The 18,975-nt window shown below is 46.4% G+C and overlaps 2 protein-coding genes across 2 annotated transcripts; one reads left to right on the top strand and one right to left on the bottom strand.

Moving 5' to 3' along the window:
* Positions 1 to 334: 334 nt before the first annotated feature.
* Positions 335 to 5,683, bottom strand: LOC137353594 (uncharacterized). Its single transcript, XM_068019954.1, has 5 exons — positions 5,648 to 5,683; positions 4,998 to 5,109; positions 2,461 to 2,979; positions 1,698 to 2,207; positions 335 to 345 (listed from the first exon to the last, which is right to left on the bottom strand). The coding sequence occupies exons 1-5, from the start codon at positions 5,681 to 5,683 to the stop codon at positions 335 to 337; spliced, it is 1,188 nt and encodes a 395-aa protein (XP_067876055.1).
* Positions 5,684 to 5,858: 175 nt separating this feature from the next.
* On the top strand, positions 5,859 to 8,332 carry LOC137353593 (ATP synthase subunit a-like). Its single transcript, XM_068019953.1, is given in 3 exon segments — positions 5,859 to 6,795; positions 6,968 to 7,144; positions 8,229 to 8,332. Coding segments are annotated over 3 exon segments (1,218 nt in total).
* The last annotated feature ends 10,643 nt before the right edge of the window (positions 8,333 to 18,975 follow it).

Raw genomic sequence — 18,975 nt, 5'->3', positions numbered from 1 at the left:
TCCTTTTCAAGTATTTATCCGATTCCCTTTTGAAAGTTACTATTGAATCTGCTTCCACTGCCCTTTCAGGCAGCGCATTCCAGATCACAACAACTCACTGTAAAATAACTTCTCCTTATCTCTCCTCCGGTTCTTTTGCCGTTTATATTAAAATTGGGCTTTGTTATTCCTGGAGTTTTGCGTCTTACGGGAAAGGATGCTGAGATATTCATGCAAGTGAGGAGTATTGGCGTGCACATTGTAGGGGCTGATGTGCCGTGTTCTACCATAGGAATTGGATTGAAGGAATGTCATGTTATTTGAAGGTGGGGAGGAAGGAGATTAGACAATGGTATCAAAGGTAGACTGTTACACAGAAGAGAAAGTTTCAGTGATGAGAGGTGTTCCGATGCCTCTTTGCAGGGGTGACAGAGGAGTCATCTGACTACGACTCAATCTGATGTGGATCTGATTCAAACAGTGCCAAACTTCTCCCCCTCCATTTCCTGCAGATTTCCCCACGTCAAAACCACAATGACCACTTTTCTGAGTTTGCCAAAGTCATTTGGTGGAATGCCTCATCACCAGAACTTTCAAACAAGCACCAAGATGTAGCTTGGCTGGTGGTGAGAAGAGCCCTCCCCGTCAGATCCTTCCTGCACACCCGAAGTCTCACCCCCTCCGCACAATGCCCTCGAGGTGGCTGTGGTGGGGAAGAGACGGTCGCCCACCTCCTTCTGGAATGTGTCTTTGCAAAGCAGGTGTGGAAAGAGATGCAGTGGTTCTTGTCGAGGTTCATCCCAAGCAGCTCTGTAACACAGGAGTCTGTGCTCTATGGGCTGTTCCCAGGGACGCACACCGAGACAACCATCAACTGCTGCTGGAGGACTATCAATTCGGTGAAAGACGCCCTTTGGTCTGCCCGAAACTTGCTGGTCTTCCAGCGCAAAGAGTTGTCCACGACCGAATGTTGCAGACTGGCACATTCCAAGGTCCAGGACTACGTGCTGAGGGACGCAGTAAAGCTTGGGGCAGTCACAGCAAAGGCTCAATGGGGAAAGACCACTGTGTCAGGTCCCCCCCCCACCAAGCTGAACTGAGGGGCTGGATTCATGGGAAACCCCTCGAACTGTATTGGGAAATTTTCATTTGCTGTAAAATGTAAAAATGTATATGGCATGACAAATGAAATGGAAAGGTTGTGAGACAACTCATGATTGTATTGAAGGAAACTGACCTCCTTTGCACTGTTTGTATTGTTTAACTTGGTGCTTGTTTGAAACTGTTTGGTAATGTATTTTTCACAGATTTTTATGAATAAAGTATATTTTGGAAATAAAAAAAAAACTTTTCTGACTTTGCTGGGAATTAGCAGCAAGCAGGACCTTCTCCTCTTGCACTTTCTGTAAAGCTTTCAATCTGTGTTCCAGTTAATGGCCGATCCTCTGACTCACCTTCCAGTAACTTGGAGCCTGCAGGGATCTGCCCTCTCTCCTGTGGTCCTCCTCCATTGTCACTGACCTCCATCTCTCAACCATTTACACAGGATTATTGCCCAGGAGACAGTCCTACTTGTAACGACAAAACTCCTGCATGTGCTTGGTGAATTGGCCTCTTACAGACTTCTGGCTATCTCAAGATTAGTGCTTTTACATTTCAATCAGTGTTGTACTGACCTGGCTAGTGAAAATTACAGAAAAGGAAACTAAAACACATACCTCCATTCCCATTGCCTTTCCCATTGCCATTCCCGTTGCCATTCCAAACTCCGTTCTCATGTCCATTCCAGTATCCATTGGCATGTCCATTGTTGAGTCCATTCCCATTGCCATTTTCGTGTCCATTCCAGTCTCCATTCCCATCACCATTCCCTTTTCCATTCCCATTGCCGTTTTCGTGTCCATTCCAGTCTCCATTCCCATCACCATTCCCGTGTCCATTCCCATTGCCGTTCCCGTGTCCATTCCACTCTCCATTCCCATTGCCGTTCCCGTGTCCATTCCCATTGCCGTTCCCGTGTCCATTCCAGTCTCCATTCCCATTGCCGTTCCCGTGTTCATTCCAGTCTCCATTCCCATTGCCGTTCCCGTGTCCATTCCAGTCTCCATTCCCATTGCCGTTCCCGTGTCCATTCCAGTCTCCATTCCCATTGCCGTTCCCGTGTCCGTTCCCATTGCCGTTTCCATTTCCGTTCCCATTTCCATTCCAATCACCATTCCCGTTGTATTCTGAAATGGAGCAGTACATCATTTTGAAATTGAAGGTTATTTAAAGTAACCAACAGAGTATTTGTGATTTCCGTGTATAAGTCAGTATACATCACCCTGCCATCTCCTGTAAGCTAGGAGATTATTAGTCTTTTAAAACTCTGTACCATACTGAGCATTACGTTTACCTGGTACATGCCCAATGTGGAGTCATATCTCGGTACTGCTAACTGATTCCTAAGAAATTTCCAGAAAGATAATTGCGTGCACTCACCTTTGCTGTCGCTATCATCACTATCGTCATCATATCCGTTCCTATCACCACTGTCACTGTTGTCGTCATGGTGCCCATTGCCGTAACCATTGTCGTATCCATTATCATGTCCATTGTTGTAACCATTGTCGTAACCATTGCCATATCCATTGTCATGTCCATTGTCGTAACCATTTCCATATCCATTGTCATGTCCATTGTCGTAACCATTGTCGTAACCATTGCCATATCCATTGTCATGTCCATTGTCGTAACCATTGCCATATCCATTGTCATGTCCATTGTCGTAACCATTGCCATATCCATTGTCATGTCCATTGTCGTAACCATTGCCATATCCATTGCCGTAACCATTGTCGTAACCATTGCCATATCCATTACCATGTCCATTACCATACCCATTGTACCCATTGCCATATCTCTTGCCATACTCATCACTGTCATCACTGTTGCCGCCGTTTCTGTTCCACTCATTACTGTCGCTATCAGCACTGCGCCGAGCTATAGCATGTCCAATATCTGAAACCAAAGAGAGATATGAGTTAGAGCAGAGAGTGCCACGGCTAGCAGCCATTTTAGCACCTGACCTGCCAAAGTACAATTAGTGTTCTGCAACCTCAGCCCCCACTAGAATCATAGAATAGTTATAGAATACTAACCATATGGCATTACAATATTGGAAGTTAAGCACAACCTCAACCAATCAATGAACAGAATAATCTGCAACTCTCTTTTGATTGGTGTTGGCTATTGATTATCTGGGGTATTAGAATCTTGCTATCCATAATCTCAAGTGTGTCTATACACATGTATATGTTTTGTTTCTTTGTATTAACCTAAGAAATCTCACACTGTCCAATAGCAAACTGCTTCCTGTCTTTGGATCCCTCCAATTGGGACACTCTCCATGTAACCCATTGGCTGGACTGAAAGCAAGCTGCTTCCTGAGAAAGACCTGGCCAATCCAAGCCTGTGTGAGCAAGGCATTGAGACCTGGGCTGTATATAGTGTCCTTTCTGCGACTCGGCTGTGTCAAAGGACAGTGCATCCAAGAATGTCTTGGGAAAATAGGCCAGACCCTTTCCATATGGGACGATAGATTTGGGTATTCTTGTACACAAATCACAGAAAGTTAACATGCAAGTACAGCAAGCAATTGGAAAGACAAATAGTATGTTGGCATTTATTGCAAGCGGGTTGGAGTATAAGAGTAAGGAAGTCTTGTTGCATTTGTACAGGGTCTTGGTAAGACCGCAACTGGAGTACTGGGTACAGTTTTGGTCTCTGTATCTAAACAGTCTTAGAGGGGGTACAACAAAGAATCATTAGATTGATTCCTGGGATGAGAGGGTTGTCCTATGAGGAGAGATTGTGCGGAGTGGGTCTATACTCTGGAGTTTAGAAGAAAGAGGCATGATTTCATTGAAACATATTCAATTCTTACAGGGTAGATGCTGACAGGCTGTTTCCCCATGGCTGGAGAGTCTAGAACTCGGGGTCACACTCTCAGAATAAGTGGTCAGCTATTTAGGACTGAGATGAAAAGAAATTTCTTCACTCAGAGGTTGGTAAATCTTTGGAGTTCTCTAACCCAGAGAGCTGTGGTTGCTCAGTCATTGAGTATATTCAAGACAGAGGTCGATAGACTAAGGGAATTACGGGATATGGAGATCAGGCGGGAAAGTGGAGCTGAGTAGATGATCAGCCATGATTTTATTGAATGCCGGAGCAGATCCGAGGGACCGTGTGGGCTACACCTGATCCTATTTCTTGTGGTGTTACAAGCCCTCCTGCAGGGCCTGTTGTGGACTGAGTTAGGTGAGGGGCTCGTTCTAGAACAGAACAAGCGCAGTGGTGATGGACAAACTGGTATTTATTTGTCAATTATCGTGGTTGAATTTTGAGGACAGATTGTAGAGACTTGGTTTGTAATCCTTGAGTTTAGAAGATTAAGGGATGATCTGATCAAGGTCTTTAAAAAGCTAAAAGAATTTGATAGGGTAGATAGCGAGAAACCATTTCCTCTGGTAAACGAATCAAGAACCAGGGGACATAACTTTAAAATCAGAGCCAGGCCGTTCAGGGGTGATGTCTGGAAGCACTTCTTCACACAAAGGGGAGTGGGAATCTGGAACTCTCTCCCCCCCAAAAAGCTGTAGATTCTGGGGGACAATTGGAGATTTCAAGACTGAAGTCGATAGCTTTTTGTTGGGTAAGGGTATCAGGGAATATGGAGCAAAGGTGGGAAAATGGAGTTACCGTACAGATCAGTCATGGCAGATCATTGAATGGTAGAGCAGGCTCGATGGGCTGAATGGCCTTCTCCTATTCCTATGTTAAAGGTGTGTGCTGTTACAGGATGATAATTCACCCAGGTACAGCACAGTCTGGAACCCTGAGCTATGCAGAAGTTAGAATTGCCTGAAACAGACAATTCCAGAAGTGGACTGGGATTTTAAGGAGCTCAGAATTGGTCTGGCCAAGGTCATTTTACAACCTAGTTCAGTTTAAACATCTCAGTGCCTGTCCCTTTAAACATAGTAACAAGTGGGCGCCCTGGTAATAACCAGCTGAGAATACAGAAAGCTGTTCATAGTCTCCAGTCAAATGTTTCCCACTGTCAGGGGGTGCCTGACACCTGTTCTGAACCTGCAACAGAACCAAGTCCAACATTTCACTTTTTGTTATCTTGATGTTTCTTTATAGAGACAGAAAAGGCAACATTCCAAACCCAGTCCCCATGTGTGGATTATATTCGCTGGAGTTCAGAAGAGTGAGGGGGGATCTCATAGAAACCTATAAAATTCTAACAGGACTTGACAGGGTAGATGCAGGAAGGATGTTCCCGATGGTGGGGGAGTCCAGAACCAGGAGTCATAGTCTAAGGATACGGGGTAAACCTTTCAAGACTGAGATGAAGAGAAATTTCTTCACACAGACAGTGGTGAGCCTGTGGAATTCGCTACCACAGAAAGCAGTTGAGGCCAAAACATTGAATATTTTCAAGAAGGAGTTAGATATAGCTCTTGGGTCTAAAGGGATCAAAGGGTATGGGGTGAAAGCGGGAACAGGTTATTGAGTTGGATAATCAGCCATGATTATAATGAATGACTGAGCAGGCTCAAAGGGCCGAATGGCCTACTCCTGCTCCTATTTTCTATGTTTCTATGTGATTCAGATCCTCTACCTGTGTCTCTCCATCAGCCTCAATGATGAATGTCATGTAAGTTTCTTTTATTTAAATCTAAGTATTTTGATCCTGTGCTGTGAAGCACATAGACCGAACTACTCAAACAGTATGTCTATCTGTTTATGTTTCTGTTTGTGTGTGTGTTTGTATGTATTTGTATGTGTATTTGTCTGTATTTATATTTGTGTGTGTGTTTGTATGTATTTGTATGTGTATTTGTCTGTATTTATATTTGTGTGTGTGTTTGTATGTATTTGTATGTGTATTTGTCTGTATTTATATTTGTGTGTGTGTTTGTATGTATTTGTATGTGTATTTGTCTGTATTTATATTTGTGTGTGTGTTTGTATGTATTTGTATGTGTATTTGTCTGTATTTATATTTGTGTGTGTGTTTGTATGTATTTGTATGTGTATTTGTCTGTATTTATATTTGTGTGTGTGTTTGTATGTATTTGTATGTGTATTTGTCTGTATTTATATTTGTGTGTGTGTTTGTATGTATTTGTATGTGTATTTGTCTGTATTTATATTTGTGTGTGTGTTTGTATGTATTTGTATGTGTATTTGTCTGTATTTATATTTGTGTGTGTGTTTGTATGTATTTGTATGTGTATTTGTCTGTATTTATATTTGTGTGTGTGTTTGTATGTATTTGTATGTGTATTTGTCTGTATTTATATTTGTGTGTGTGTTTGTATGTATTTGTATGTGTATTTGTCTGTATTTATATTTGTGTGTGTGTGTTTGTATGTATTTGTATGTGTATTTGTCTGTATTTATATTTGTGTGTGTGTTTGTATGTATTTGTATGTGTATTTGTCTGTATTTATATTTGTGTGTGTGTTTGTATGTATTTGTATGTGTATTTGTCTGCATTTATATTTGTGTGTGTGTGTGTTTGTCTGTATTTGTATGTGTATTTGTCTGTATTTATATTTGTGTGTGTGTTTGTATGTATTTGTATGTGTATTTGTCTGTATTTATATTTGTGTGTGTGTTTGTATGTATTTGTCTTTCTTTGTCTGTACTTGTGTGTGTCTTTGTATTTGTGTGTGTGCGCATGTCTGTATTGAGTGTGTTTGACTGTATTTATGTGTGCCTTTGTTTGCATTTGTGTGTGTCTTTGTTTGTATTTATGTGTGTGTTTGTATTTGTGTCTGTCTTTTTCTGTATTTGTGTTTTTACCTGTATTTGTGTATGTGTTTGTTTGTATTTGTGTGTATGTTTATCTGTATTTGTGTGTGTTTGTCTGTATTTTTGTGTGTTCCTTACTATATTTGTGTGTTAGGCTCCACACTATAGGAAGGATGGTGAGGCAGTGCCTGTATTTGTGTATGTTTATCTGTATTTGTGTGTGCTTGTCTGTATTTGTGTGTTTGTCAGTATTTTTGTGTATGTGTTTACCTGTATTTGTGTGTGCCTTTGTTTGTATGTGTGTGTTTCTTTGTATTTATGTGTCTTTGTATTTGTGTGTGTTTGCCTGTATTTGGATGTGTGTTTGTCTGTATTTTTGTGTGTTCTTTACTATATTTGTGTGTTTAAAACCTTAGTAAGACCACAGTTGGAGTTTTGTGGCAGATTTAGGCTCCACACTATAGGAAGGATAACGAGGCAATGGAGAGGGAACCGAGTATACTGACTAGGATGCTGCCTGGAATGAGGAAATGCAAAATGAAAAAAGGCTTGAATAATTGGGGCTGTTGTGATTGGAAGGGAGCATCTTGTGGCTGACTTGATAGACATTTTTACAATTCCGAAGAGGTGAGACAGGGTAGATAGAAACAAGCTGTTTCCACTGATTAAGGATCTAGAATGAGGAGACATAGATAGAATATTAAATAGAAGAGATGTAGGATAGAGGGCATGAGAAATCTATTTCACAGAGTATTGTGAGGCTGTGGAATGCACTAGAGGTGTTAGTGACGGAACCACATTTCAGAACAGGTTAGAGAGGCAGTTGAGGGAAAGAGGATAAATGGATAAGAGGACAGAGCGGGCACATGGGAACAGCAAACTGTTTGTGTGGAGGGTAAACACCAACATGGAGTGGATGGGCTGAATGACCTATTACTGTCTTGTAGATTCTATGTGGTTCTGTGTCTCAGGACGCAGCATGTTAATCAGGTGACAGAGAGGTCCTGGAGGATTCAATGGTTTTATTAAACTCTATACTTTCTGACAGCTGTTCAGTGAGGCCATGAGCTGGGAGAAATAGATTATCACCAGCAGATTAACCCTGGGTAAAGGCTGCATGTGGCAGCTGTGCTACTGTTGTTCAATTAGTTTCAGACTTTCCTCATAAACCAGTTGTTATGTATTAAAGAAGAGAAAAGAAAGAACTTGCATTTCTATAGCACCTTTCAAAACCTCAGGCTGTCCCAAAGCGATTTACAGCCAATGAAGTACTTTTTGAAGTGCAGTCACTGTTATAATGCAGGAAATGCAGCAGCCAATTTGTGCACAGCAAGATCCCCCAAACTGTCGTGGTGATGTTGGGAATGGCATTAAACAGGAAATTAGAGATGCAGGCAATAAAGGAACATCTGTAATTATGGGTGAATTTAATCTGCATATAGGTTGGGCAAATCAAATTAGTCACAATACTATAGATGAGGAATTCTTGGAGATGGTTTTCTGGACCAATACGTTGAGGAACCAACTAGAAAACGGGCCATCCTAGACTGGGTATTGTGTAAGGAGAGAGGAATAATTGACAATCTAGTGGTGCGAGACCCCTTGGGAACGAGCGACCATCATATGATAGAATTCTTCATCAAGATGGAGAGTGACGTAGTTGATTGTGAGACTAGGGTCTTGAATCTTAATAAAGGAAACTACGAAGGTTTGAGGCACAAGTTGACCATGACAGATTGGGAAACGTTACTTAAAGGGATGACGGTGGATAGGCAATGGCAAACATTCAAAAAGCGCATGGATGAACTGCAACAATTGTTTATCCCTGTCTGGCACAAAAGTAAAACGGGAAAGGTAGCCAAACCCTGGCTTACAAGGGAAATTATAGACAGCATTAGATCCAAGGAAGAGGCATATAAATTTGCCAGAAAAAATAACAGATCTGAGGATTGGGAGCAGTTTAGAATTCAGCAAAGGAGGACCAAGGGATTGATTAAGAAGGGGAAAATAGAGTACGAGGGCAAGCTTGCGGGAAACATAAAAACTGACTGTAAAAGTTTCTACAGGTATGTGAAGAGAAAAAGATTAGTGAAGACAAATGTAGGTCCCTTACAGTCAGAAACAGGGGAATAAAGAAATGGCTGACCAACTAAATGTATACTTTGGTTCTGTCTTCACAAAGGAGGACACAAATATCATACCAGAAATGTTGGGGAACACAGGGCTTAGTGAGAGAGGGGAATTGAAGGAAATCAGTATTAGTAGAGAAATGGTGTTGGGGAAATTGATGGGATCGAAGGCCGATAAATCCCCAGGGCCTGATGGTCTGCATCCCAGAGTACTTCAGCAAGTGGCCCTAGAAATAGTGGATACATTGGTGGTCATCTTCCAAGATTCTATAGACTCTGGAACAGTTCCTACAGATTGGAGGGTAGCTAATGTAACCCCACTATTTAAAAAATGAGGTAGAGAGAAAACAGTGAATTATAGACAAGTCAGCCTGACGTCAGTAGTGGGGAAAATTCCAGAGTCCATTATCAAAGATTTTATAGCAGAGCACATGGAGAACAGTGGTAGAATCGGACAGAGTCAGCATGGATTTACGAAAGGGAAATCATGCTTGACAAATCTACTAGAATTGTTTGTGGATGTAACTGGTAGAGTTGATGAGGGGGAGCCAGTGGATGTGGTTTATTTGGACTTTCAGAAGGCTTTCGACAAAGTCCCATATAAGAGATTAGCATGAACAATTAAAGTGCATGGAATTGGGGGTAATGTATTGCGATGGATAGAAAATTGGTTGGCAAACAGGAAACAAAGAGTAGGAATAAACGGGTCTTTTTCCGAACGGCAGGCAGTGACTAGTGGGGTGCCACGGGGATTGGTGCTAGGACCCCAGCTATTCACAACATATATGAATGATTTAGATGAGGGAACTAAATGTAATATCTCCAAATTTGCAGATGACACAAAACTGGGTGGGAGGGTGAGTTGTGAGGAGGATGCAAGTTTAGTTTAGTTTAGAGATACAGCACTGAAACAGGCCCTTCGGCCCACCGAGTCTGTGCCGACCATCAACCACCCATTTATACTAATCCTACACTAATTCCGACCACATCCCCACCTGTCCCTATATTTCCCTACCACCTACCTATACTAGGGGCAATTTATAATGGCCAATTTACCTATCAACCTGCAAGTCTTTGGCATGTGGGAGGAAACCGGAGCACCCGGAGGAAACCCACGCAGACACAGGGAGAACTTGCAAACTCCACACAGGCAATACCCAGAATTGAACCTGGGTCACTGGAACTGTGAGGCTGCAGTGCTAACCACTGCGCCACTGTGCCGCCCGAGAGAGGTTTCAAGGTGATTTGGACAAGTTGAGTGAGTGGGCTAATGCATGGCAGATGCAGTATAATGTGGATAAATGTGAGGTTATCCACTTTCGTAGCAAAAACGGAAAGGCAGATTATTATCTGAATGGCTATAAACTGAGAGAGGGGAATATGCAACGAGACCTGGGTGTTCTCGTGCACAAGTCGCTGAAGGTAAGCATGCAGGTCCAACAGGCGTTAAAAAAGGCAAATGGTATGTTGGCCTTCATAGTGAGAGGATTCGAGTACAGGAGCAGTGATGTCTTGCTGCAATTACACAGGGCCTTGGTGAGGCCACACTTGGAATATTGTGTGCAGTTTTGGTCTCCTTATCTGAGGAAGGATGTTCTTCCTACAGAGTGAGTGCAGCGAAAGTTTACCAGACTGATTCCTGGGATGGCGGGACTGACGTAAGAGGAGCGATTGAATCTGTTAGGATTATATTCACTGGAGTTCAGAAGAGTGAGGGGGGATCTCATAGAAACCTATAAAATTCTAACAGGACTTGACAGGGTAGATGCAGGAAGGATGTTCCCGATGGTGGGGGAGTCCAAAACCAGGGGTCATAGTCTAAGGATACGGGGTAAACCTTTCAGGACTGAGATGAGGAGAAATTTCTTCACCCAGAGAGTGGTGAGACTGTGGAATTCGCTACCACAGAAAGCAGTTGAGGCCAAAACATTGTATGTTTTCAAGAAGGAGTTAGATATAGCTCTTGGGTCTAAAGGGATCAAAGGATATGGGGGGAAAGCGGGAACAGGCTATTGAGTTGGATGATCAGACATGATCATAATGAATGGCGGAGCAGGCACGAAGGGCCGAATGGCCTACTCCTGTTCCTATTTTCTATGTTTCTATGTCCCACAAACAGCAATGTGACAAACGAACAGAAAACCTTTTTTTTGTAATGATGTTGGTTGAAGGATATATTTTGGCCAGAGCACCTGGGATCACTCCCTTGCTGTTCCATCAGTGGCCACAGGATCTTTCACACTCAGCTGAGAGGATGGACATCTCATCCGAAAGGCAGCACCTCTGACAGTGCAGTGCTCCCTCAGTGCTGTCTCTCTGACAGTGCAGCACTCCCTCAGTACTGACCCTCCGACAGGGCAGCACTCCCTCAGTACTGGCCCTCAGACAGTCCAGTGCTCCCTCAGTACTGCTGTGGGAGGCTGGATTTTGTGCTGTAGTTGCATACTGGGCCTTGAACCCTCATACCTTCTGATTTAGAGGTGAGAGTGTGACCCTGTGAACCACAGCTGACAGGGTGGGAGTCATGGGAGTGGATGGCACTGGAGACGCAGCCACTGGCGGCTGAGCTGTGTCAGGTCCCACCTGGACTGCTCGACAGGGCAAGTTTACAGAGTTTAACTGGGGAAAGGGAGAGCAGATGGGAGAGCCCAGGTGGGCCAGTTTTCTCCTGATTGATTCCATTCCAAAGGATCTGACACAGGACTCCAGATATCTACAGCTTAAATCAACAACAACTTGCATTTACACAGCACCTTTAACACAGTAACATTTCTCAATGTGCTTCACAGGATCCTAATCAGACAATAATCGACTCAGAGACAAAGAAGCAAACAACACAGGTGACCAAATGCTTGGTCAAGGAGGGAGATTTTAAGGAACGTCTGAAAAGAGGAAAGAGATGAGGAGAGAAATAAAAACAGAAAGTGCTGGAAATACCCAGCAGGTCTGGCAGCATCTGTGGAGAGAGAAACAGAGTTAACGTTTCAGGTCAGTGACCCTTCTTCAGAACCTTTCATGAGTTCAGATGAAAGGTCACAGAGCTGAAATGTTGGGCTGAATTGTACGCCGCCCCAGCAGGTCAGATGGTGGTGTGGGGGCGGCGTAAAATTGAGCAGGAGGCTCCGTCCCTGCCCCATTTCCGCCTCCGGCCAAGTTTACGGCATCGGGCGGGGGATGGGAAACGGCCAGCCCGCCCGAGGCCGATCAAGGCCCTTAAGTGGACACTTAACTGCCACTTAAGGGCCCGCGCCCGCCTCCATGGGTATTTTACCTGTGGCAAGCGGGCGTGCTAGGGACGTGAAAGGCCACCCAGCGATAGCTGTTGGCCTTTCTGCGTCCCGGGGGCAGGGGCATGGCAACCAGGCACAGGGTGCCCGATTGAGGGCCACCCCCGCCTCCCAACCCACCCCCGGGACCCAAGATGCCCCCCTCCCCCCAAAGACCACTCCAGCCTCACCAAGGAAGGACCGATCCCCCTGGTGAGGCATGCCTAACTTACCTTCCCTCCTGGATCCATGGCGTCGGCTGGGCTGTAGTCCCAGCAGTGGCCACCGGACCGCTGATTATCCGGCAGTTCAGTGAGGCGGGACCTCCTCCCTCAAGCGGGTGGAAGTCCCACCTCGGGACAATTAAAGTCCGGGGACCCATAAAATGCGGGACGGATCGCCAGGCTAGGCGGAAGCGGGTTCACCACTGACTTTCACGTCGGTGGCGAATTCCTGTCCGCCAAAGGTAAAATCCAATCCATTAACTCTGCTTCTCTCTTCACAGATGCTGTCTGACCTGCTGAGTATTTCCACCACTTTCTGGTTTTAATTCAGATTTCCAACATCTGCAGTATTTTGTTTTTATTTAAGAGAGGTTTAGGGAGGGAATTCCAGAGCTTAGGGCCCAGGCAGCTGAAGGCACGGCCACCAATGGTGGGGTGAAGAGAGTGGGGGAGGCACAAGAGATCAGAATTGGAGGAAGGTAGAGTTGTTGGAGAGTTGTACAGAGGGAGGAGGTTACAGAGATAGCGAGGAGCAAGAATTATTTATGGTGAGTTTCTGGTATCTGAAAGTTCTAAAAGAGAATTGAGGAGAAGAGGGAAAATCCAGAAAATTTTACAGCTCTCTGCCCCTCACCTAAAATATAAGATACTCATACATTGAAAGTTCTCTTTACTGGTTAAGCAAAGACTCACTAAATATATCTATTATTTTTAACCCCACCCTGATGACTCAGTTAATAAATGCACTTTACAATGTTTTACTGAGCCATGCACAGTAGGACAATCTCAGTAAGCGTGGTGGAAGGAGACATGACAGCGGAGCAAGAGGGTGAACAATCAGTCACATTCTCTCCACATCCATTCCCTCTCTCCTGATCTCTATCCATTCCCTCTCTCCTGATCTCTATCCATTCCCTCTCTCCTGATCTCTATCCATTCCCTCTCTCCTGATCTCTATCCATTCCCTCTCTCCTGATCTCTATCCATTCCATCTCTCCTGATCTCTATCCATTCCCTCTCTCCTGATCTCTAACCTTTCCCTCTCTCCTGATCTCTATCCATTCCCTCTCTCCTGATCTCTATCCATTCCCTCTCTCCTGATCTCTATCCATTCCCTCTCTCCTGATCTCTATCCATTCCCTCTCTCCTGATTCAGTTCCTGTCCTGCTTGTTCTCCAACAACCTGCTGGAAAGTGTGAAAATGCTGACTTTAGGTGAGGACAGGATTGGCTATGATGCTTTTTCTGGTTAAATAACCTGCCAAAGCTCACTGTCTGGACTCCCACACACAGAAAGCCATTGGCAAGATTCCAGAATCTCCATGGATCTGTATTCCAACTAGAGTCAAAACTGGGAGAATATTTTTTAATTTGTGTAGAAAGCTTTGAGCTAAGGTGATAGTTTGAGTCTGGGTCTGTGATGGAGAGGGGATGGAGGGGAGCTTGTTAGTGAGAGACAGAGTACCTCAGCCAGTGCCAATAGACAGTGAACAGGATTATTGACAAACACTAACCCATTTCAGCCTCTATATGAAACATATGAAACACTTACTGCATTCAGCAATCTCGATTTGGAACGATTTAGTCATTTTATGAATGACTTGAGTTTTTCTAATGTACACTGTGAATTTCCCCATTCTTAGGTTCTCTCAATGGTCTTTGTCAGTCTCACTCTATCCAGGCACAAAGGGAAAATCCATCATTCATCCATTGGAATAGGCAATGGATTTAGGAATCAAAAGTCCAGTCTTTCTGACATTAGGGGACATACCCCTAACTGTGCCTCCTTCCTCTTCCTGTAATTAATCTGATTCATTTAATTGGTTAATGTCCATGTTAATTTGGGGTAATATAGCAACCTCTACAAACCTAGCCGATGCTTTACAGCTAATACTTCAAACAGTCATGGCCGGGCTACAGCTCTTAAAGGGGCAACAGTTCTCCTTCCCGCCTCGCTCGCTGGTTTGCTAATGCAACTTGCAAACTGCATGACTGCATTGTTGCACCAAAGCAAAAGCAACGGTCTATCGAGCTGGTTCCCCAACACCCGAACTCCACCCCCAGAGGGACTATTCACAGCAGGTAACCCGCTATCAGGCAGTGCAGCTATCACCCGGACATGGCTGATGGGCTCCTGGGCTGGAAGACATGAAATGAAGATACTCACGTCTACAGTGGCACACGACCAGCAGCCCCAGCAGGGCAAGGAAGAGTAAAGCCTTCATTGTTCTCTGTGTCTTTTCTCCGTCTCTGGCACTCTGGGTCAATCAGAGATGGACAACACTGGGAGTTCTGAGGGTGCAGGGCACAGCTCCCTCCATTTATACTCTCACCGGTCACAGATGCTCATTGACTCTGGGAAGGTCACGTGATGCCTGTGGCCAGCTAATCCGGAGGCGGAAGCAGTGTGGTCTGCCACACCAACAGGAATTCCAAAAAACCCCAAACTCTAGCTGGTCATTACAGCCTCCAGAGAACCTGAAAGAACAGCAAGTGCAACGAGAGAACGAAAGAGGAGAGTGGAGCAACAGAAGAACTGGGTTGTTTTTGGAACTTGTGACCGTTTTCATTCATTAAATTTCAGACATTTCATTCATTCTAATCAGCACCTAGCACTTTCTTATTTTATTTAATTCATGCCCCCACCCTCAGTCTTTTTCTGAAAGGGGCTGAGTTCACACTAAGGTTTCATTTACCTTATCTTAACAAACCGGTTTCTCTGTAACGCAGTGCTTAGCGTTCATAATCCAGTCTGACATTCCGAGTGCAGTACTGAGGGAGTGCTACACTGTCGGAGGGTCAGTACTGAGGGAGTGCTGCAGTGTCAGAGGGTTAGTACTGAGGGAGATCTGCGTTGTCGGAGTGTCAGTACTGAGGGAGCGCTGCACTGTTGGAGAGTCAGTACTGAGGGAGTGCTGCACTGTCAGAGGGTCAGTACTGAGGGAGCTCTACACTGTCTGAGGGTCAGTACTGAGGGAGTGCTGCACTGTCGGAGGGTTAGTACTGAGGGAGCTCTGCGCTGTCGGAGGGTCAGTACTGAGGGAGCTCGGCGTTGTCGGAGGATTAGTACTGAGGAACACTGCACTGTTGGAGGGTCAGTACTGAGGGAGCTCTGCATTGTCGGAGGGCCAGTACTGAGGGAGTGCTGCACTGTTGGAGAGTCAGTACTGAGGGAGTGCTGCACTGTCTGAGGGTCAGTACTGAGGGAGTGCTGCCCAGTCGGAGGGTCAGTACTGAGGGAGTGCTGCCCAGTCGGAGGGTCAGTACTGAGGGAATGCTGCACTGTCAGAAGGTCAGTACTGAGGGAATGCTGCACTGTCAGAGGGTCAGTACTGAGGGAGCGCTGCACTGTCAGGTGGTCAGTACTGAGGGAGTGCTGCCCTGTTGGAGGGTCAGTATTGAGGGAATGCTGCACTGTCAGAGGGTCAGTACTGAGGGAGTGCTGCTTTGCACCCTCTGATAGTGCAGCGCTTCCTGAGTACTGACCCTCCGACAGTGCCGCACTCCCTCAGTACTGACGCTCCGACAGTGCAGCACTCCCTCAGTACTGACCCTCCGACCGTACAGCACTCCCTCAGTACTGACGCTCCGACAGTGCAGCACTCCCTCAGTACTGACCCTCCGACAGTGCAGCACTCCCTCAGTACTGACCCTCCGACAGTGCAGCACTCCCTCAGTACTGACGCTCCGACAGTGCAGCACTCCCTCAGTACTGACCCTCCGACCGTACAGCACTCCCTCAGTACTGACGCTCCGACAGTGCAGCACTCCCTCAGTACTGACCCTCCGACCGTACAGCACTCCCTCAGTACTGACGCTCCGACAGTGCAGCACTCCCTCAGTACTGACCCTCCGACAGTACAGCACTCCCTCAGTACTGACCCTCCGATCGTACAGCACTCCCTCAGTACTGACCCTCCGACCGTACAGCACTCCCTCAGTACTGACGCTCCGACAGTACAGCACTCCCTCAGTACTGACGCTCCGACAGTGCAGCACTCCCTCAGTACTGACCCTCCGACAGTACAGCACTCCCTCAGTACTGACCCTCCGACAGTGCAGCACTCCCTCAGTACTGACCCTCCGACAGTACAGCACTCCCTCAGTACAGACGCTCCGACCGTACAGCACTCCCTCAGTACTGACGCTCCGACAGTACAGCACTCCCTCAGTACTGACCCTCCGACCGTACAGCACTCCCTCAGTACTGACGCTCCGACAGTACAGCACTCCCTCAGTACTGACGCTCCGACAGTACAGCACTCCCTCAGTACTGATGCTCCGACAGTACAGCAGTCCCTCAGTACTGACCCTCCGACAGTGCAGCACTCCCTCAGTACTGACCCTCTGACAGTGCAGCACTCCCTCAGTACTGACCCTCTGACAGTGCAGCCCTCCCTCAGTACTGACCCTCTGACAGTGCAGCCCTCCCTCAGTACTGACCCTCTGACAGTGCAGCACTCCCTCAGTTCTGACCCTCCGACAGTACAGCACTCCCTCAGTACAGACGCTCCGACCGTACAGCACTCCCTCAGTACTGACGCTCCGACAGTACAGCACTCCCTCAGTACTGACCCTCCGACCGTACAGCACTCCCTCAGTACTGACGCTCCGACAGTACAGCACTCCCTCAGTACTGACCCTCCGACCGTACAGCACTCCCTCAGTACTGACGCTCCGACAGTACAGCACTCCCTCAGTACTGACCCTCCGACAGTGCAGCACTCCCTCAGTACTGACCCTCTGACAGTGCAGCACTCCCTCAGTACTGACCCTCCGACAGTGCAGCACTCCCTCAGTACTGACCCTCCGACAGTGCAGCACTCCCTCAGTACTGACCCTCTGACAGTGCAGCACTCCCTCAGTACTGACCCTCCGACAGTGCAGCACTCCCTCAGTTCTGACCCTCCGATCGTACAGCACTCCCTCAGTACTGACCCTCCGACCGTACAGCACTCCCTCAGTACTGACGCTCCGACAGTACAGCACTCCCTCAGTACTGACCCTCCGACCGTACAGCACTCCCTCAGTACTGACGCTCCGACAGTACAGCACTCCCTCAGTACTGACCCTCCGACCGTACAGCACTCCCTCAGTACTGACGCTCCGACAGTACAGCACTCCCTCAGTACTGACCCTCCGACAGTGCAGCACTCCCTCAGTACTGACCCTCTGACAGTGCAGCACTCCCTCAGTACTGACCCTCCGACAGTGCAGCACTCCCTCAGTACTGACCCTCCGACAGTGCAGCACTCCCTCAGTACTGACCCTCTGACAGTGCAGCACTCCCTCAGTACTGACCCTCCGACAGTGCAGCACTCCCTCAGTACTGTTCTCTGAGTGTCATCCTGGATTTTGTTCTGAAATCTCTCGATTTGAAGCAATGACTTTCCTGATTTCGAGGTGACATTGCTACTCACTGTGACACAGCTGACACTAGAAGGCAGAAAGCAAGAGACAAGTAAATTACAAGCTTCTTTTGTGCCTCCTTTGTGCTCGGAAGGAGATCAGGAGAACTTATAACAGGGGTATGGGGGTTCCGACCATTGATGCACATGACAATTCAGAGAAAACTATATTGAGACACGTTGAGTAACACAGTGACACAAATGGGGGTTGAGGGTGCTTGGCAACAAAAGAATGATGTTGTTGCTAATATGATGGCTTCAAAGGAGTTTTCAGGCAGAATTCATGCTGAGTCGTTTGCAAGTTGGATTGGGAGGCGGCATGTGTTGCAGTGGGAGCTCCTCGAACTGAGTGATTTGGCACTTAGCTCTGGATCAGTCAGTCGCCCTCTTGCCTCTCAGTCGGATAATTGTGGGTTCACGTCCTACTTCAGAGAGTTTGTCACTGCCAATGTAGTACTGAGGGAGTGCTGCACTGTCAGAGGGTCAGAGGGTCAGTACTGAGGGAGTGCTGCACTTTCGGAGGGTCAGTACTGATGGAGTGCTGCACTGTCGGAGGGTCAGTACTGAGGGAGTGCTGCACTGTCAGAGGGTCAGTACTGTGGGAGTGCTGCACTGTTGGAGGTGCAGTACTGAAGGTGTGCTGTACTGTCAGAGCTGCAATACTGAGGGAGTGCTGCACCGTCAGGGTGTTGTCTTTTGGATGTGATGTTAAACTGAGACCCTGTCTGCCCTTTCAGGTAGATGTAAAAAACCCCATGGCCACTATTTTGAAAAAGAGCAGGATTTTTATTCCTGGTGTCATGGTCAATATTTATCCCTCAGTCAACATCACTATAAGATACAGATTATCAGGTCATTATCACATTGCTGTTTGTGGGATCTTGCTATGCGCAAATTGGCTTCTGTGTTTCTTGCATCACATCAAAAAATTGCTTCATTGGCTGTTCAGCTCTTTGAGACGTCCTAATGCTGTGAAAGGTGCTATATCAATGCAGGTCCTTCTTTCAACTTTTTAATGTGATGCATAGCCATTTTGCAGCAGGGCTCACTGGCCATTGGTCAGGGGTGGGGGGGGGGGGTGGTCACTGGATAGCGATGAGGGGGTCGCTAGATAGTAATCAGGGGTGTCACTGGATTTGGTCAGGCTCATCGGATAGTGATGG

Source organism: Heterodontus francisci, chromosome 41 (assembly GCF_036365525.1).
Source record: "Heterodontus francisci isolate sHetFra1 chromosome 41, sHetFra1.hap1, whole genome shotgun sequence".
In the NCBI taxonomy this organism is placed as follows: Eukaryota; Metazoa; Chordata; class Chondrichthyes; order Heterodontiformes; family Heterodontidae; genus Heterodontus; species Heterodontus francisci.
This window is presented reverse-complemented; position numbering and strand designations above follow the sequence as displayed.